The sequence below is a fragment of the Nuphar pumila genome, chromosome 10, assembly GCF_984573655.1.
Source record: "Nuphar pumila chromosome 10, dmNupPumi1.hap1.1, whole genome shotgun sequence".
In the NCBI taxonomy this organism is placed as follows: domain Eukaryota; kingdom Viridiplantae; phylum Streptophyta; class Magnoliopsida; order Nymphaeales; family Nymphaeaceae; genus Nuphar; species Nuphar pumila.
The window spans coordinates 32594767-32613925 of NC_143258.1; the positions used below are offsets into that span (position 1 = coordinate 32594767).

Consider the following 19159-nt stretch of genomic DNA (forward strand, 5'->3'; position numbering starts at 1 on the left):
ATTGTACCAAGGCCAGATAACAAGAATGTTGTAGGATCCAAATGGGTGTACAAGATCAAGCACAAACCGGATGGTAGTGTTGAGCGCTATAAGGCTCGTCTGGTTGCACGAGGCTTCACACAGCAGTATGGGCAGGACTACGATGAAACGTTCAGCCCAGTAGTAAAATTGGGCACCGTCAGGATTATCATTGCATTGGCGTTACAACATGGATGGTCACTCAGTCAACTTGATGTTAAAAATGCATTTCTGCATGGTGAACTAAAGGAAGAAGTTTACATGGAGCAACCACCTGGTTATAGCATGCATGATTCATCCAATTGGGTATGTAAACTTCGACGCTCTCTTTATGGCTTGAAACAAGCTTCTCGATCTTGGTTTGAAAGTTTTTCCACGGAGATCCAGCATCATGGGTTCACTAAAAGTGTTCTAGACCATTCATTGTTCATATTCAAAACTGATTCAGCTATTGTTTGGGTGCTCATATATGTTGATGACATCATTATCACCGGGAGTGATGAGGTTCACATATCTTGGGTTAAGTCTATGTTGATGGCTAAATTCAAGATGAAAGACTTGGGTCCCTTGCGATATTTTTTGGGTGTGGAAGTTGATAGTCGACATGAGACTATTACATTGAGCCAACATAAGTACACTATTGATATTTTACTTGCTACAGGGATGGAGAATTGTAAACCAATTAGCACACCTTGCCTTCTAAATCATAAGCTAAGTGCTAAAGAAGGCACTACTTATCATGATCCTACTTTGTATCGTCGAGTTGTAGGGATGTTACAATACTTAACATTCACTAGGCCTGACATAGCATACTCTGTCAATCGGGCTTCACAGTTTATGCATGCTCCTACAAATGTACATATGGAAGGAGTGAAGAGGATCCTTCGGTATTTAAAGGGTACGATTGAAGATGGCTTGATGTATACCAAGGACACAACTTATACGTCAGGGCATCAACTATTCACTTACACAGACGCGGACTGGGCTGGTGATCCTGACGAGCGCAAATCAGTTTCGGGGTATTGCATTCTTATCGACAATAATATTGTAACATGGAGTAGCAAGAAGCAAAAGGCAGTGGCACAATCTAGTACTGAAACAGAGTATCGTGCAATGGCAGCAGGAACAACCGATGTTACATGGGTGAGACATCTACTGCAAGAATTACAAGAACCGATCTCGTCCTCTATGCTTCTTTGCGATAATCAGAGTGCTATTAATATTGCCTTCAATCCCATCCTTCATTGTCGCACGAAGCATATCGAGATCGATCAACACTTTGTTAGACAAAAGGTGGAAGAAAAAGAAATTGAACCTGCATATGTTCGGTCAGAATGCAAGTTGCTGACATCTTTACCAAGGGAATATCCACTCATCAGTTTTGGGCACTCAAGGACAAGTTGAGCATGATCAAAGACCATACTCAACTTGAGGGAGGTTGTTAGTTTTGGATCATGGATCCGACCCGCACCACATTCCAAGGATCCACCTCAGGATGCGTGTGTGCCCCAAGAGGGCGGTGGCATATTGTAATTTATTTTTATTACTTGTGTAATGTTATACTTTGTACAATACATATAAATACTAAGAGAAAGGGGTAAACCCTATTGTCGCCGACTCCCCTCTTCTCTCTTTACCTCACCTTTGTCTCTTGCAGGTTGAACTTTCTGACAAACACAAGATCGGAACATTTGGCAGAGACACAAGAAGAAAAACTCAAAAGATCGACTAACAACAATTTCGACCTTCATGTTATGTTATACAAATCTACTACTACAGGGGTTACAAAAAAAAAACATTCAAGAACCTTCTTAAGCCTATCATAGAATGAAATGAAAATAGCGACAGGCAAAACTCAGGCCACCTATGTTTCTCGTTTCCTAACTAGGAAACCCCCAAGTCTGGGGTATCCCTATAAGAAACTCGGGACCTCCACGGCGAGGGCCATCCACTACCTTAGCCGACCCCCCCCACCCACCCACATCGGCCTGATTTGGGGATTTTATGGGTTAGGGTTAGACCAAAATAACCCCATTGATTCTTGGAAACCAAGAAAGTTGCCATCTAACGGATTTCCGTGGCTTCTCATCTCAAACCCTTACACGGAATCAAACCCTTGTTCGATCCCTCACCAAGATTCAATGAAGAACCGTACCTTTTATGGTGATTTTTCTGGTGGCCGAAGACAACTGTTGCGGGAGAATGCTGGCTGGTGTCGCTCCTCTCCACTACCGTGAAGGGGAGTGCTCGAGGGGCCTTCGATAGCTGCAGATATCCGGAGCTTTGCTGGTGATGGAGCACCCTTCCGGTGCGCACGAATGAGAGAGAGAGAGAGAGTGTGTGTGTAATACCCGTGAATTTTATCTGATAAATAAACCTGAAATTTATGTCCTTGAGCTGGTACAAAGGTATTTAATTGTTTTAATTGTTTATTCGCAATTGGATATCGAATATTTGGTGTGGATCTTCAATATCAGATTCATAATATCATGTTTGGATTTTCGGTATTACATTTGGATCTTAGATGTTGGATCACTAAATTTGATATTTAATAATGGATTTCGGTCAAATGGATTGGATCTCTGGTATTGGATCCTCATTATCAGGATCAAATTTGATATCGGATCCAGGATGAATGAAGCGGATCAACGAAGTGTAAATCAGATTCTTAATAAGAAGAATTTCTATATCAGACCTATAACCTTTTAGAGGGATCTGAAGTAGCACTGGTGATGGTTGGATCCACATTTGGATCCTGGACATCGAAGAGGTAAATAGGGTAGAATCCAATCAAAATTATGTGTGGATCCATACTAGCTTTGTCTGGATCCAAGTATCTTAATTTGGATCCATGGTGTGAAGAAAACTCTGGATTTCATGCGCAAGATGGATCTTGGATCCATAGTAGTTTATGGGAGATCCATAACAACGTCATTGCACCCAAATAAATTTTTTATTTGGGGTTACATTCAAAAATTAAAAATATAATACTTTAACACCTAAGAAAGAGATTCGGATCCATGAACGGATCTGGATAAGTCAAGTAAGGATCCACAAAGGAATCACATATATATATATATATATGTATAATAGTATGTATATATATATATAACTGTACAAAAAAAAATATATAATATAAAATAAATATAATGCGTGGATTCGTAGTTGGATCTATTTGGATCCGACCTTCGGATCCACTCTGCAAAGCTGTTGAGGATCCATATCGTTTGAGACACACCGATCCAACGCACGGTTGGATCCCGGGTCTCGGTCTTGGACCCGGACCCGGACTGCACCCTGCGTACATATGGTAAGTAAAGAAAAAAAGAAAAGAAAAAGAAAAAAAGAATGTAATATAAGGCAACCCGATACGGGTTGCCTGATAAAAACAAAGCTGGTTAGGGTTCAGAGTGAACCCTAACCCTCGTAAGGGGGAGATCACAAAGTGGCAAAGGAGGGGGGATGCGCAGCCGCCGCAGGTGAGGGTAACAGCCCTTCCTTTTCGGGCAACCTTCTACAAAGGCCCTCCCGTTTCTCTCTTCCTCCCACTCTCCTCTCTCTCGGTCGCACGACTTGAGGAAGAACACCCAACGATAGGGGAGCTCGACAGTGGAGCATTCGACATTGGCCGACCCTCTTCTCGCGTCAGCAGTCTCCGATCATCGGAAAAACGCCAGAAGAGGTAGGAATTTTCTGTGTTCTCCTTGTCGGGTACGTCATGGGTTGAAACTATGGTGTGGGTTGTCCGAAAAACCCCAAATCTTCGATTTGGGGATTTCGGTTGCTGTGAAGGGAACCTCAAATCCAGTTCATCCCTTGTCCTTAGATTTCTTTTAAACTTAATCTCATTGAAAACCCCAAATCACCGATTTGGGGGTTCCAGTTTTCTAAGTTGGAAAGGGGGGGGGGGGGGGGGGGGGGCGTTGGATTTGCTGTGTATCCCAAATAAAAAATCTGGGATTTAGGCTTGCCGAAAATCCCAAATCCTCGATTTGGGGATTTCGGATTTTCGATAGTAGATTTTCCTATGGTTGCTGCTGATTGTTTGAATCAAGCATGCTCAGCCCATTTGAGTGGGTTTAACCGATACAAGGGCAAAATCGGAGTTCTGCATGCGCGCTTAGTATATTTTGTCATTAAGAAAATCGGTATTGGATCTTCAAATCTTGTCTAAATAGGGGTTTGTAGGGGTCACTATGTTTCGTAGAATGTTAAGTTCAAGCATGAAACACAATCTTGCACAATCTCTGTATTTGATGAACCATGAAATGCCTTTTTGCCTTTGTACACCTGTATGAGACGAATTATGGAATAGGTTGTTAGTCTATGTATTCGTATGCCACTTCACCTGCTGTATGCTTGCGCAACATCTGCATTTGATGAATCACAAAATAGGTTCGAAAAAAAAAGAAAGAAAGAAAGAAAGGAAGTTGAGCTTAGCTCGCTAAATGGCGATACAAATTTTTTTATAAGTGAACCTGTCATTTTATAAGATGGCCTCCTAACATTGTTTTCTTCCTCATTCAATTAAGTAGAGGTTACCGGTTCTCATAGATCTTTTGAATCTCTGGGGTTGCATTCCTCGATTATGAGTAGGTCGTCTGTTTACAACCTCATATGAGAATTGCAGTAACTTCAGACCCTTGAAGACAACCCAATACAAATTGCACGGACGTACACATATAGAGTCAGGTCACCTGTAATTGGTTGAACTACTTTCCGAAACTTTACAACAAAACTAGGGATTTCAGTTAATCATAAGACAACTTATGGGAATACCTTACCCTTTTTCTGTAATTGTTTTATTAGGAAGTCTTCTGTATCATAATGGTAAGGATGAGTTGGAAATCACGGAAAACCCTCTAATAAGCTAACCATCACTAGTGAGACATTTCACAGGAACACAAATTAATCACAATGATACACTCTCCAACACTGCAGATTCTAAGGATGAATTAATGACAATAACACTGCTGGAAATTATAACTGAAGTGGCCATTTCTTTCCCTTAAGCCGTAAGCTGTCTTGTATTCACATATCTATGCGGATTTGGTATTCTGGTTGTTATTGATTCAATTGAAGCATTAGCTGCTGCCCCAAAAGCAATCTTATTAAACCCAGCAGGAAACCAATACTTCAATTATTTCCCTGTTAACTACCTAACATAGATAAATTTATGTTTTATTTTGCAGGCTATCAATAATGTAAAATGTATTGAATACGAATTTGGTGGTTGTCGGTTTTCATAATATGAAAGTCTGGATTTTAATTGAGCTGCCATGTCAGAACTGATATAAGCTATTTGCTCATTAGTTGTCGATTTTTTCCATGTGGTGATTTGTGATTTCCAGTTTAAGATATTATGTTGCATGTAAAGTTGTTCGACTGAAGATTTAGTGGAAGATTAAAAATGCATTTTCAAACTGCATATGAAGTTGATGCTCAAAATGACTACTAAGCTGCATATTTAGTTGAGATGTAGTTGCATATTTAGCTGCATAAATTATGATGTTCAATTGCATATTTCTTAAAATGTTCCAATGCCCATTAAGTGTATTTCATCGAGAAGGTTCAAATGGACATTAAGATGCTTATTCTCCAATGTCCTTATGCATGTCAAGCTGTATATTTTTCTAAAGTACTATTGCCTCACACTACATATTTGCTGAAAGTATCAAATGCCAACTAAGCTGTATATCTTGTGGAATGTTCAAATGAGAATGTGTTTGGAGAAATGTATATACTTGTATTACCCTGCATGCTCAATAAAGGACACCAACAATGTCTCTACTTGTATGGCAGAGCTTTTAATACATGCCACTCTGTGTTGGGATGTCACAAGTCAAAACCTAATGGTACGCTGTGGCAACTTGCTATTGAAGAATAAATAAATAATAATAATGATGATGAATGATGAACTGATAACCGAACCTATGGGTCGGTTTGTTGTGGACATATGAATGTCAAGCGAGTGTGTTGAGGGTCATGCATAGACCATCGAAGTTATGATGTGAATCCACATGGAAATGAAAATATAATATTGTTGCCCGACTGATTTAAAGGCACCGGGGCATTCGTGCTTGACTGGTTTAAAGGCACCGGAGCACTCTGAGTGGGTTTGTACAAGAAATATGAAGAGAAAAATTGGGATGTGTACCTTGGCAAAATGACTAAGGTTGGGAACTTACTACTATGATAGTAGGAGGTAGATGGGGAAACACACCCACACCTCGAGAAATATAATTAAATGAAAAGATTAACCCACTCAGATTCGGGCTTACCTTGAAGAGGGTAGGTGGTACAAAACTCCTGGGACATGTTTCCTGTTTCGAGCTAAAGTGACTCGTTGGTCCCCAGTTCTCGGAGTTGGGGGGGACCAGGACTACCAATATGTCCTAGGTGGTAGCTCTTTGTTCTTCTGCAGAAGTTAGGGATGCATCCTGTTTTGGTTTTGGCCTTTGGGAGTTTCTCTCGGTCACTGGCCGCTCCTTTGGGATTTCAGTCTCAGTTAGAATGTTCGGGTTAATAAAACAACTTTGAATAATATACCCCCGAACATTCTCTTCTGTGATGGTTGCCTTGGCCCGTGTGTACCTACGGGATAAGAAAAGATAAACAATTAGAACAACTAGGTATCACAGTGATTGGAGTTACTAAAGAGACAATTTCATATTCTTTCTAACATGCTTTATGTTCTGAGCGTGTGATGAAATGCAAATCCTGAAATGTGTGGATATGAAGTAATTGTGATGAAATGACATCCTGAAATATGTAGATACGAGATGATTGAACTATTACATGAAAGTTATGTAGGTTATTGTTATTTGCTGCTGCATAACATACCTCACTTGCTTATTAATGTTGCATAATATGCTTTACCTGCTCAGTTATTGTTATGGAATATGCTTACATGCTCAGGTTTATGATTGTTGATTTTTGTTGCATAATCTGCTTACTTGTTTAGATATATGTTGAAAATCCCTTTGACACTCACATCACATGCGAGATTCATGATATACCTGCATTAAGAGTTACAGTTTTCCTACATAGACGTGGTAGTCTAATTCTTATATTTTTTATCATTTTCAGGCAAAGAAGTAGACCTATGAGCGACTGTGGGATGAAGCATCAGATCGAGATTTTTGGATTTATTGTTCCAGGGATAGTTTGAGTCAGGGTTACCGGAAGCGCCTAGCTAAAAGGGGAAGCGCGCTTCGGAAGCGCGAAACGTCGCGCTTCCGAAGCGTGGGGGGAAGCGTCCCCCTTTTTTGGGAAGCGCGCTTCCCTTTAATGGGGGACGTGTTTTCCTTTAATGGGGGACGCGCTTCCCTTTGATGGGAAGCGCGCTTCCCATCACGCTTCCCCTTCGCTTCCCCCTCGCTTCCCCCACACTTTCCCCTCGCTTCCCCTGTTTTTTTTCAATTTTTTTGTATTTTTTATTTTTATTTTTTTCGCTTCCCCCTTGCTTCCGAGACGCTTCCTAGGTCGCTTCCGAGACCCTTCCCGAACCGGTCCTAAGTGGTCCCACGCTTCCCCGCTTCCTAAAATTTTGAAAGTGCCTCGCTTCCCGCTCCCGCTTTCCGTATCGCTTCCCGCTCCCGCTTCCTCAACTGGCAACCATGGTTTGAGTTCCTTTTATGTTTTTAACTTTGATGATTTTCATTGATAAATGGAATGAAATAAATGTGTTGGGTTTCCTCTCCACCGTAATGTCTCGAAATACTTAACCCTATATTATTTCTTGTTTCTGCTGTTAAAAAAAAATCCTTAAATTTGGGTTAAAATTTTGGGGCATTACAGAGAGAGAGAGAGAGAGAGAGAGAGAGAGAGAGAGAGACGAACAGGGGAAGATCAAAACGTCGAATGAAGGTTGGTTTCCCCTTTTATTCGAGGTGTGCTCCCCTTCTCTTCCTCCAGAAGGGTCGGAAGGAGTCGGTTTACCTCTGCGTAACCCCCCCTCCCTTTCTTTCTTGAACCATGATGCAAGAATCGTGCCCTAGGCACGATTCTTGTTTCTGTTTCCTTTTTACAACATAAACACGGGTCCGGGTCCGAGCCTCGCGACTCGTGACACCGAGTCCATTTTAAAAATGGATCCGGATCGCCCCTGAATAGCGGATCCTCAGTTGGATCCATTTGGGTTCAACTATGGATTTGTCTCCCTTTATACCAGAAATTTTTATTTTATAACTAATATTAATTATTTATTTCTTTACGTATATTCTAATATCCAATTTGTAGGGTATTTATGGATCCAGGTATCAGGTCCTAGGCCCAAATAAACTAAATATGCGTATTTTTTCCAGTTATTACATGGGGGTTGTGTGATATATGGAGAAGGAAGAAATTCAGATTGTCTCAGTGAAGCTGGATGGGATAAACTCGCATTTTGGGCTGATTTTGTGACGACTGTAATAGTAGGGGAAGGGCTTGGAGGATACTTGGATGACTCAAAGGTGAAAGCCAAGCCTATTGATGCTGATTTTGACAAATCAATAGAGGAATGGGTTGTGAAAAATGCAAGGGTCAAGGCTTGGACACTAGGCTCAGTAGAGCAGAGAATAGCTATGAATCGCTCCAAGTTTCAGGAGGCGAAGGAAGTTTGGGCGTATCTCAAACAAGTCTACAAGCAAGACAATTGGGCTAGACAATATTAGCTCACCCAAGAATTGATGAGCATGCATAAAAGAAATAGGCCAATTAAAGAGTTTTATTCAAATATGCAAAGAATTTGGGATGCACTTGCACTCATAGCGGGCCAAACAAAATTTAAAAAATGTGCGAAGTGTGAGATGTGTATTGCATGTCAAACCTGTCTTGGGCTTCTTGGTTGGCATAAGGAAACAACTAGGGTTATTAAATTTCTTATGACACTCAGACAAGAGTTTGATGGAGTGTGGAGTGCTATTCTGCATCATTCACACATACCCTTTTATCATTAGTGTCCTAGCTGAATTGATTGCGAAAGAGACCAAGATAAGGTCTCTTGAAACCTATTCATCTAGTGACAATGTCATGACAACTTCTCGACAACTGGTTGGTAGAGGTGGTGAAAGAGCTGGTTAAAGAGGTGATTTGAGTTTTGGAGGAAGAGGTGACTTGAGTTTTGTTCAATGTTACTATTGTAAGAACTTTGGTCATATGAAAAATTCTTGACCAATGCTCAAGAAAAAGAAATGTGTCTATGCAACATCTTATGATGGTGAGGGCAAAAATGGTTGTTAACAACTATCTATAAAGAAAGGTAGGCTCAGTAGATTAGGACAAAGATGCCTTTTAAAGGGCAATAAAAATACAAGAAAATAAAAAACAAAAAGACAAAAATGTTTTACAATATACCTTAAAATACATTATACAAAATACATATGTATATGCAAGTATACATATACATAATATGTATAACACACATGCACACACACTAATACACACATATATATTTAACACCTCAAACTAATGGTGTAATCACCAAACGTTTGCTAAGGAGAAAGAGAAATCGAGGCGAAGGCACCATTTTAGTAGTAAAATCAACTATTTGATATTCTGATGTCACATAGGGTAGATCAATCGTCCCTTTGAGAAATTCATCATGGACATAGTGGCAATCCATCTCTATGTGCTTGGTACGCTCGTGGACGATGTTATTGCTTGCAATGTATATGACATTTTTGTTGTCACAATACATCTTCGATGGAGTAGAGATCTTGATTCCTATATCTTTCAAGACACTCCTCAATCACACAATCTTGGTAGTCGTGGTTATCATAGCCCGATAATAAGCTTTTGTTGAAGACAACACCTTTTGTTGCTTCTTATACCTTCAAGAGATAAGAGAATCTCTTAAGAATACACAATAACCCGATGAAAAAATTATATCATTAGGATTATCCCCCCAATCAGAATCAATATAAGCGATCAAATCTAAACAAAGGGAAGATGCGAGAAATAACCCTTTAGTTATAATTCCCTTCAAGTATCAGATGATTAACATTACAACACTCATATGAACTGTCGTGGGTGCATATCAAAACTGACTTGCACTGTTAACAGCATGAGCAATGTCAAGACGTGTAATAGATAGATATGTAAGAGAACCAATTAATTTCCGGTAAGTTGTTGGATCTTCTAATGGAGTTCCATAATTGGCTCTCTCACACATTTTCTTAATGGTTGTTAACTACCTAGAAGACTTTCTTTGTGATAATTGTTCCACATGCATTAACATAACATTTTACTTCTTTATATCCCAGCATCACTGTTAAGCCATTCAATATTTAAAATTAATCATCTTCACTAAACATGTCAGTGATAAAAATGTGTTATGACTACTTTTTTAGTCTAAACATTGTTTTGTTCCTTTGGTTGCACAATATTTCTCAACTAAGTGCATTGAATTGACAATCTGACGTGAGGCCTCATATTGTGGCTAGGATAGCATCTCTGTGCAAGGAATAACTGCATATATTTTGAGTTTTGAAGTACATCAGGAATCTAATACTGATGTTTGCTAGTTTCATTTTGCAGCTGGAAGTGGTTCCCTGTTTGCTTGCTCCCGGAGAAGGTTGTTTGACCCCGATAGATCATCAACTGAAGAACAAGGTTGTAAATTTGAGAACAGTGTGGACTTTACCGTAAGTTCATATTATTTCTTGGTTGGTAATTCATCTGAAATTTCTGTTATATGTCAAATTATTATTAATTCATTCATATTAATCAAAATTTGTTGTTTGGTAACATTATTCGACATAAAGCTTTGAAAATATTGTAACACAAGTTAGAGATATTATGTTATAGGAATTGTTAGAAATCTGAGGTCTGTATAACTTGTTGTCCATAGGTATTAAATTTTTTATTCCATCCATGACAACCAGGTATCTCATATTTTATTTAAGTAGTGAACTTCTCTAAAGGGATCGTTAAATTCTCTGATCAAGTCAACCCTGTTAACATGTACATATATGTGTATGTGTCTATACATATATGCATGTATATGTAGTTATATTGTAACAACTCCAACTCGTAAAAATAGTCATTTTTTTTTTTCAAAACAATTGGTGAAGCTAACCCAAGGATCCAAGGCCTTACAAATTTAATATACCAAACCACAAACCAAACTGTACTCAATCAAATGAAGAATAAATCAAACTTTATTAATTCAATAAATAATGTCAAATAGTCTAGACACAAAAATCGTCTCTCTCAGTATGAGCCACTGTCAGAAAACCAGTTACAAGGCTCACAGTCTTCAGCCAGCGAGTCTAGACATCATTGAGCATCCGTGCCTGAAAAACAATTTTAAGAAAACAGGTAAGAACCAAAGTCCTTTGTACAAATTCCTCTAAAAATCCAAATAGTAAGGGAAATTGCATAAACAGATTCATGTATAAATTCAGAGGAATATCACGAACAACAATTTACCACAATCATCTTACCATTCAAGCATTTAAACAGATTCATGTCCTTTTTCTTGAGCATTTTATGAATAAAACTCGTATTTTTTAAGACTCTTGTATGCTTGTTGCTTAGCCCCTTGTACTTTATGTGCTTTTGCCCATTGGTGGCTTATTGATTTGAGTGCTTGTGCACTTTTGTAACTCTTAGTGGCTTCTTTCTTGTGCATTAATATTTCATTGCGTACTTCTTAGCGATTTTATATTTGTTGCATTGTGATAAAATTTCTTGTATGACATGTGGGTTCATGGTTGAAGATAGTTATGTATGTTATTGAACTTATAAATAGCTCTTTGTGAATCTCTATATGTTTGCCATCAATTGTCTCATAGTAGACTTATGATTTAGATCTAGCTTTTTAGAAACTATTATTTAATAATATCATATATTCTTGTCTCTTTATTGAGTCTATTTATTGAGATTTATTGGATCTTTTGTTTGTGATGTGCCTTAGTGCACTTGTTCCTTGATTGGTGGATTTATGATTCCATTATCTTTTAAAGAATATTCAAACTTTATGATTCCATCTCCTCTATGTAGATTGCTTATATTGTGCATGATCCTTGTCCGTTATTTGCTTGGTTATAAAAATTATCATGAGACTTGTGTTGCATATGATTGCACTTATTTCTAATTTTTTATTGAACTTGATTTAAAATTGTCTTTCAAATCAATTTATGTATTTGAAATTTTGAACTCACCTTATTTGAAATTGATCTTTTCGTGGGTTCGTTATTGCAGTACTATGACATTTGTTTGTCCATCACAATAGTTTATATGATGCATTATTTCTTTTTGACCTTGTTGTTAGGTTAGAGATAGCAGTTGAGGTGAGTTATGTGTGCACTTCAAGTCATCTTATCAGTCTGTAATTATCAAAGTTTATGGGTGCTGTGCTGACACTTTGTCTTGGATATGATTGATAGCTGATTGGCTTGTTGGGGTGAGTTATGTGCACCTCAATTTTGTTAGTTTAGATTGTCGGCTATTAGTTTGGCTCTAACTGACGGTTGTTTGATCTCTGGTTTCATGAGTGTTGTATCATTCATCTGTATATTTGGCCATTGTTATTATGGATGCTTATAATTATTTTTATCTATGATGGCTATCTATTTTTTGAAACCATGGTGTTTTGAAAGTTTGTAAAATTTAATATCTCTGCCTTGATTTATAAATCTTTTCCTATTCTTTTTTGGTGACATTAGTTTGTTTTCATTACAAGCTCTCTTACCTTGTTTGTTTCCTCTTTGCCTTATTTAAGTGTCATTGTATATTGACAAGAGATGTTTTTTCAATGTGGTGAGTTATGTGCACTCATTGGTGTTATTTGCAGTTTTACAATCATTTGTGAGGTGAGGTAAATAGTGCAGTAGGAAAAGAGAGGTCCATTATCCATTGCCTCTCTCCAAGTAGTATGGAGATAAAGACAACTTATGTACATAACAGTTTAGGTGCCTTTTTTATAATTTAATGTTTTTATAAATGTTATGAATGCCTCATTTTCATGGTAAAGTTAGAAAGACAACCAAGTATTCTAAGTGATATTGCATGTAAACATGCTAATCTGTTCTAAGCATTGTGAAATTATTGCAATATGTTTTATGCATGTCAAGCCAATGATTTAATTTTTTATTCCTTAAAAGAATTAGTCTTTAGAGATTGTATTATTACTGCTCTTGTTGTTGTTGTTGGTACTACTTACTATGCTTGGATTTTATATCTTTATTGACACTGGCATATCTTCTGTGCATATATGCATTTTTTATCTGATGTTTTGCAATTCACTGTCTTCCTGGGTGCAGCTATTCTCTTGTGCTGCGGCATACCATTGAAGAGGTTCTCCAGGCATGCATAGAGGCTAAAGAACCAGTTAGGGCTGAATTGGTGTTTCAGCTAAGGGCCCAAGTAATGAGTGAACTTGAAGATGGTTTGCAAAAGCACAATTGGTTTAATGGGTTTGATATATCTGATGATCCACCAGAGAAACTGACCCTCGAACAGTGGATTCAGAAAGCAAAAGACATTCATGCTACCGTGTTTATTGCAGGTTGATTTTCAAAAGGTTAAACCGATATTAGTTTCATATCCTTGTTTAAGATATACGTGATGCTTCAAAACTAACTTTTCTTGTCAACGAATTTTGATCTTTCACAGAACTATGTCAAGTATCCAGAGAATATACATAAAAGGCAATACATACAGTGAAATTACCAAATTTCCCTCTTATACTCCATCACTCACCACTGAGAAAAAATGTCAATTATTCCCAACTTGCTATTACTCTTTGCAGATCTTCGCCTCCCAACTGCATTAGTAAATACAAAAGAGCCACCAAGGGCATACAATGATCAAAAGCCAGTACACAAGCACAAGTCCACAAAGGGACAATACACAACCCAATCAATGTTAAATGCAAAAGATAACAAAAGCCACCAATGGGAATACACAAAAGAACACAAACATAAAAAATAATCGATCTTTTATTGAGTTAAAATGCTTAGAAAATCATTAGTTCAAACAGGGACAAGTGGTCCCTTTTATATACATGAATGAGGGCCAAGGGAGCCCTAATATAGTCATTGGGAGCTTCCAATGGCTATAAATATAGCCATTGGAGAGTATAGCCATTGGAGAGCCCCCAATGACTCTATGGTCTAAAGACCATAAAGCCCCTAATCATATGTAAAATGTCAAAAAATAAAGAAAAATAAAAAAGTAAAATCTGCCCCTAATGGGCATTGCCTATTTCAAATGTACAAAAAGAACAAAATAAGCCTAGAGGGCATAACCTAATACAAATTAATAAACATGATATATATATATATATATATATATAAAGTTGTAGCTGCACAACCCTTAGGTGTGCAACTACCTACGGGATCACGCTGGCCGTCCATCGCAGGGCTTGATGGACGGCCAGCGCAAAAATTGCTAAAAAAAAATTCTGAAACACACTTTTTGCTTGTTTTAGAGGTTTTAGCGGCGTTTTTTGACAAACACTGAAGGTCCTAACAGAAAATGGGACCTTTAGCGGCGGTAAAAAACCACAACTAAAGGGGCAAAAACGCACAAATAGCGTGCTTTTGCCCTTTTTCGCATTTTTTTGTGATGATGGATGGCCAGTGTGATCCCGTAGGTAGCTGTGCACCTAAGGGTTGCGCAGCTACTACTAATTCTCTCTCTCTCTATATATATTAACACCCCCCTCAAACTTATGGTGAGTAATGTGAAGTTTATAAATATAAAAAAACAAAGGAAAGGATTCAAGTCTTAGAATGTGTTCATTGGTAATCTTTACCAAATGCCTTCATCGGCTATCTCCATCTTCCTGATATGATGCATCAAGAAATTACTTTCTCAACCCATATCATCTTTAAGAACCTGCGAAGAGAACAAAACACAGGAAAATATCTTAACTAAATAGTTTTAAGAAAAAACGAAAAGGTTTTTTAACACAACCATGGTTAAAAAATAGTTATAGACTGTTTCAAAACAAATACATTTTGAACAACAACAACAATTAAAAACAAACACAAATTAAAATAGATAGATAAAATATTAGATTATCTATATATATATATATATATATATATATATAAAGAGAGAGAGAGAGAGAGGATGGTCAAGCACGCCAACAAAACATAAAAGTACCATATATAGAAAATAAATTAAACAATTTTAAAAGCGAGTATCAAGAAAAATAACTTTATGCAATAGTTTTAAAGTTTTAAAAAAATTAGCAATGATTTAAGCAAGATACAATAGTCATTAAGATAGACATAAGGAATATACTTCAATTAAGAATTTTAGTTTAGACAATCATAACCATAAAATTAATATGTTTTTCAAGAAAACATAAATATTGATCATAGTAGAATTTTTACCACTAAAGACCAAAAGTCAGGCACATATTAGACATAAAATATCAAGAAGATATAAACAATTTTACCTAAATAAAGTCTCAATGGCTTAGGTAAATATTTCAAATAAATGTACGAATCATTAATTATACTCACCCAGGTTCGGGTCCATAAGCAGTGATTGCGAATCATTAATTATACTAAGCAATACAAAACACATATTAAATGTAGGAGCTCACAACAAAAGAACTAAATTCATACAAAAATGCAAGATAACCAACATGCAACAAATCTAAATACACTCAACATGCAATTAAAGTATATTTAATGAACATAATAATGTTTGAAAACATTTCAATAAATAACCACTTTTCATCCAAGGGAAAATGGACAACGGAAAAGATTAAAAAATATATGGAGAGATTTTAAAAAAATTCCACAAATAACAAATCATAATAGGAGAAATGATATTTGTAAATCTTAACAATAGTTTGCTCACCACAAGCAATCATCTAATTGACCTCCAACTCAACATCCTCAAAATTTGAGTGAATTAGCAAATATGATAAGAGAAAAAACAAATGTCAGTAATAATCATACTAGTGACCCTGCACCAACAATACTGGTTATCTACACTGACAATAATAACCAGCTACAACCACAAGAGGTGCACACACCTCATAGTTGTAAAACTATAACACTATCAACTACACCAGGTACACATAACTCACCACACACATTATTATAAAACTGATAAACAAGATCCCTTATCCAAAGAAAAATCACTCAAATAAGTGGGAAGAGTGAAAAAATAATAGCGGTAAAAATACTATAACGAAAATAAACTGATGTCAACAAAAATAAGCAAGATTTGAAGACAATATTGAAATCAAGGCAAAAGCAATAAATTTTGCAATATTATGAGATTTAATCCATAAGGATCAACATGGTCACAAGCAAATAACAGTTTAGCCATCATTGATAAAGATCAATACAAGCATCCAATAAACAACAAGAGCCAAACAAGTAACTGAGTGATACAACTCACTCATAGAACTAGAGATCAAACAACCGTTAGTCAGAGCTAAAACAAGCGACAATACTACACTCATAAACCAACAATCTAAACTGATAATATAACGAGGTGCACACAACTCACTCTGAAGAGTCTGAACAAAATAATGGATGCATCGAATAAAAAAGTGATGGACTAAGTCAAAACAAAGAGGCAATAGGAAAACCTTAGAAATCACTTTCCAAGGTTGAAAACAAGAACTGATTTGACAATAAAGTTTCAAATCAAGTCAAATAACAAGAGTATGCAAGAAGCGTAATGCTTAAATCCCCATGTGAGGTAACACGATGTAAAAACATGTAAGATAATGTTCACCAAAGAGCTACGAGTCCAAGAAATAACACAATCACAAGGCCCCTAAAGGGTCAATAAGTGAGCACACAATAAAATAAATATTTTTAATAATATAAAAAGTGCACATTGAAATTCATTTATAAACCTCATAGAGGAGTTCAACATAAATTCCACAAGGATGAGTGCATAATTCTCATAAAGAACAAGTCATGCATGAAGAAAACATGCTTAAAATCTTATGCACGAATAAACAAAGTCATGAATATTAATGTGTAAGTAAAATATAAGACAATCACGAGCGCACAAAGATCATATATCAATAGGGTGAAATCATGTATACAAACTCAAATTAACAAATAATAACAAGGATGAGTGCATAATTCTCATAAAGAACAAGTCATGCATGAAGAAAACATGCTTAAAATCTTATGCACGAATAAACAAAGTCATTCATTCTAAAATATAAGACAATGACGAGTGCACTAAGATCATATATCAATAGGGCAAAATCATGTATACAAACTCAAATTTCCAAATAATAACAAGATATGCATGATCACTAAGAACCAACCACATATAATCTTAATACTTATCAAATACATGAAGTATCTAGGTTTCACATAAGAGCATGTTAGAAAAAAATCAAACACAAGTTAAGAAAGATCACATGTGTGAATAACACACAACCTTTATACAAAATTAAAATAAATATTTCAAATCATTTTAAAATATTAAACAATATTGAAAAACAATACCAATATGAGTTCAACTAAGTCCAAGATAAGGATAAAAACACAATAAATTTTGAAAAAACAAAACAACATATATAAAGAAATTCCAAAGAGCTCAATCATGTGCTTATAATCAACCAAAAAACAAGGAATATTTCAAAAAAGGTTTCAAAGGAACAACCAACAAAATTTCTTTTAAAAAACCATAAACAAATGCTTTCTCATACAAAATGCATGAGATAGGCAACAAAAGCAAAAATAAACAAAGATTTTAAAATACTTACCGGATTAAGATTCCCTTATCTCCACAATCAAAGGATCCCGAATCCATCACTAAAAGTCAAATACCAAGATGGTCATATCTTGACTCTAATAACATGTAATGAAAGCAAGAGAGATACAAAAGAGCCACAAAGGTCATACAATGATCAAAAGGGAGTGCACAATCACAAGTCCACAAAGGAACAATACACGAGCCAATCAATGACAAATACAAAAGACCACAAAAGCCACCAATGGACATATACAAAAGAACACAAACATAAAAATAATAGATCTTTTATTGAGTTAAAATGCTTAGAAAAGCACTAGTTCCAATAGGGACAATAGGTCCCTTTTATATACAAAAATGAGGGCCAAGGGAGCCCTAATATGGTCGATGGGAGCTCCCAACGGCTATAAGTATAGCCATTGGGGAGCCCCCAATGACTCTATGGTCTGAAGGCCATAAAGCCCCTAGTCATACGTAAAATGACAAAAATAAAGATAACAAAAAGTCAGATCTGCCACTAATAGCACGGCCTATTACAAATGTACAAAAAGACCAAAATAGCCCTAGAGGGCATAACCTATTACAAATCAATAAACAATATGTATGTATATGCACACACACACACACACACACACATATATATATATATAGGAGAGAGAGAGAGAGAGAGAGAGAGAGAGAGAGAGAGAGAGAGAGAGAGAGAGAGAGAGAGAGAGAGAGCATATCTATATATCTTAACGAAGATCCTTATAAGCAAATTGAGATCTTATATGTGCAGTGTGAATAGTTTTGTTCCACTTTTTTTTATGGAGTTTAATGTCAATATGCTTGTTTTTTAATGACACATTGGATTTGTGCAATCAAAATTGTTTCTTGATTATCCATTACAAATCCTAGGAAGTTTTATAGTTAAACATTGCTCCCTTAGTATAATCTTCAATTAAAGCTCCTCACAACTACCATCGACCATATCTATATCCTTAGCACCAGTGCTAGATTACAGTATATCATCTTGTTTTTTATTCCTCCAATATTTTGAAATAGATGTATTTATTGGATTGGAATTCAAAATGCTAAGATATGAAAACCAATTATGGAATTTTTATATTTATCGATAAATTATTAGCATTTCTATTTGTAAGAGTTTTGAATGACTTGCCCTTCTGAATAGACTTTTTTCCGAAGTATCCATTCATCAATAATTGACATATTCTTGCATGAAAGTTATTGCTATATGTTTGCTTTAATACTTGGAGTGATAGTTAATGTAGTTCATTGATTGTCGAGTTGTTCCTTTCTCCCTAGACATTAAGTTTCTTTCTAGTTAGTTTTATTAAGCACCTTGTGAAACCTAGATGATGCATTTATTCTCCTTCATCTTTGTGTAGCCTATGATGCATGGATTGAAGAAGATTAGTTTCTCTATATGAAGCATAAATCATTAGTTCCTGTTTATTTTATT

General features: G+C 36.4%; 1 protein-coding gene across 6 annotated transcripts in view; it reads left to right on the top strand.

Moving 5' to 3' along the window:
• The window catches only part of LOC149826621 (D-alanine-D-alanine ligase family), a 257262-nt gene that overhangs the window by 122700 nt on the left and 115403 nt on the right, over nt 1-19159 (top strand). For all 6 annotated transcript variants that reach the window (XR_016434777.1, XM_090018909.1, XM_090018910.1 and 3 more), the window contains 2 exons: nt 10540-10646; nt 13269-13513. Coding sequence is in view for 5 of the 6 variants with exons in the window: in XM_090018909.1 (XP_089875035.1) it covers nt 10540-10646; nt 13269-13513 (352 nt within the window). In the remaining variant the exon portion in view is untranslated. The remainder of the gene's footprint in view (nt 1-10539; nt 10647-13268; nt 13514-19159) is intronic.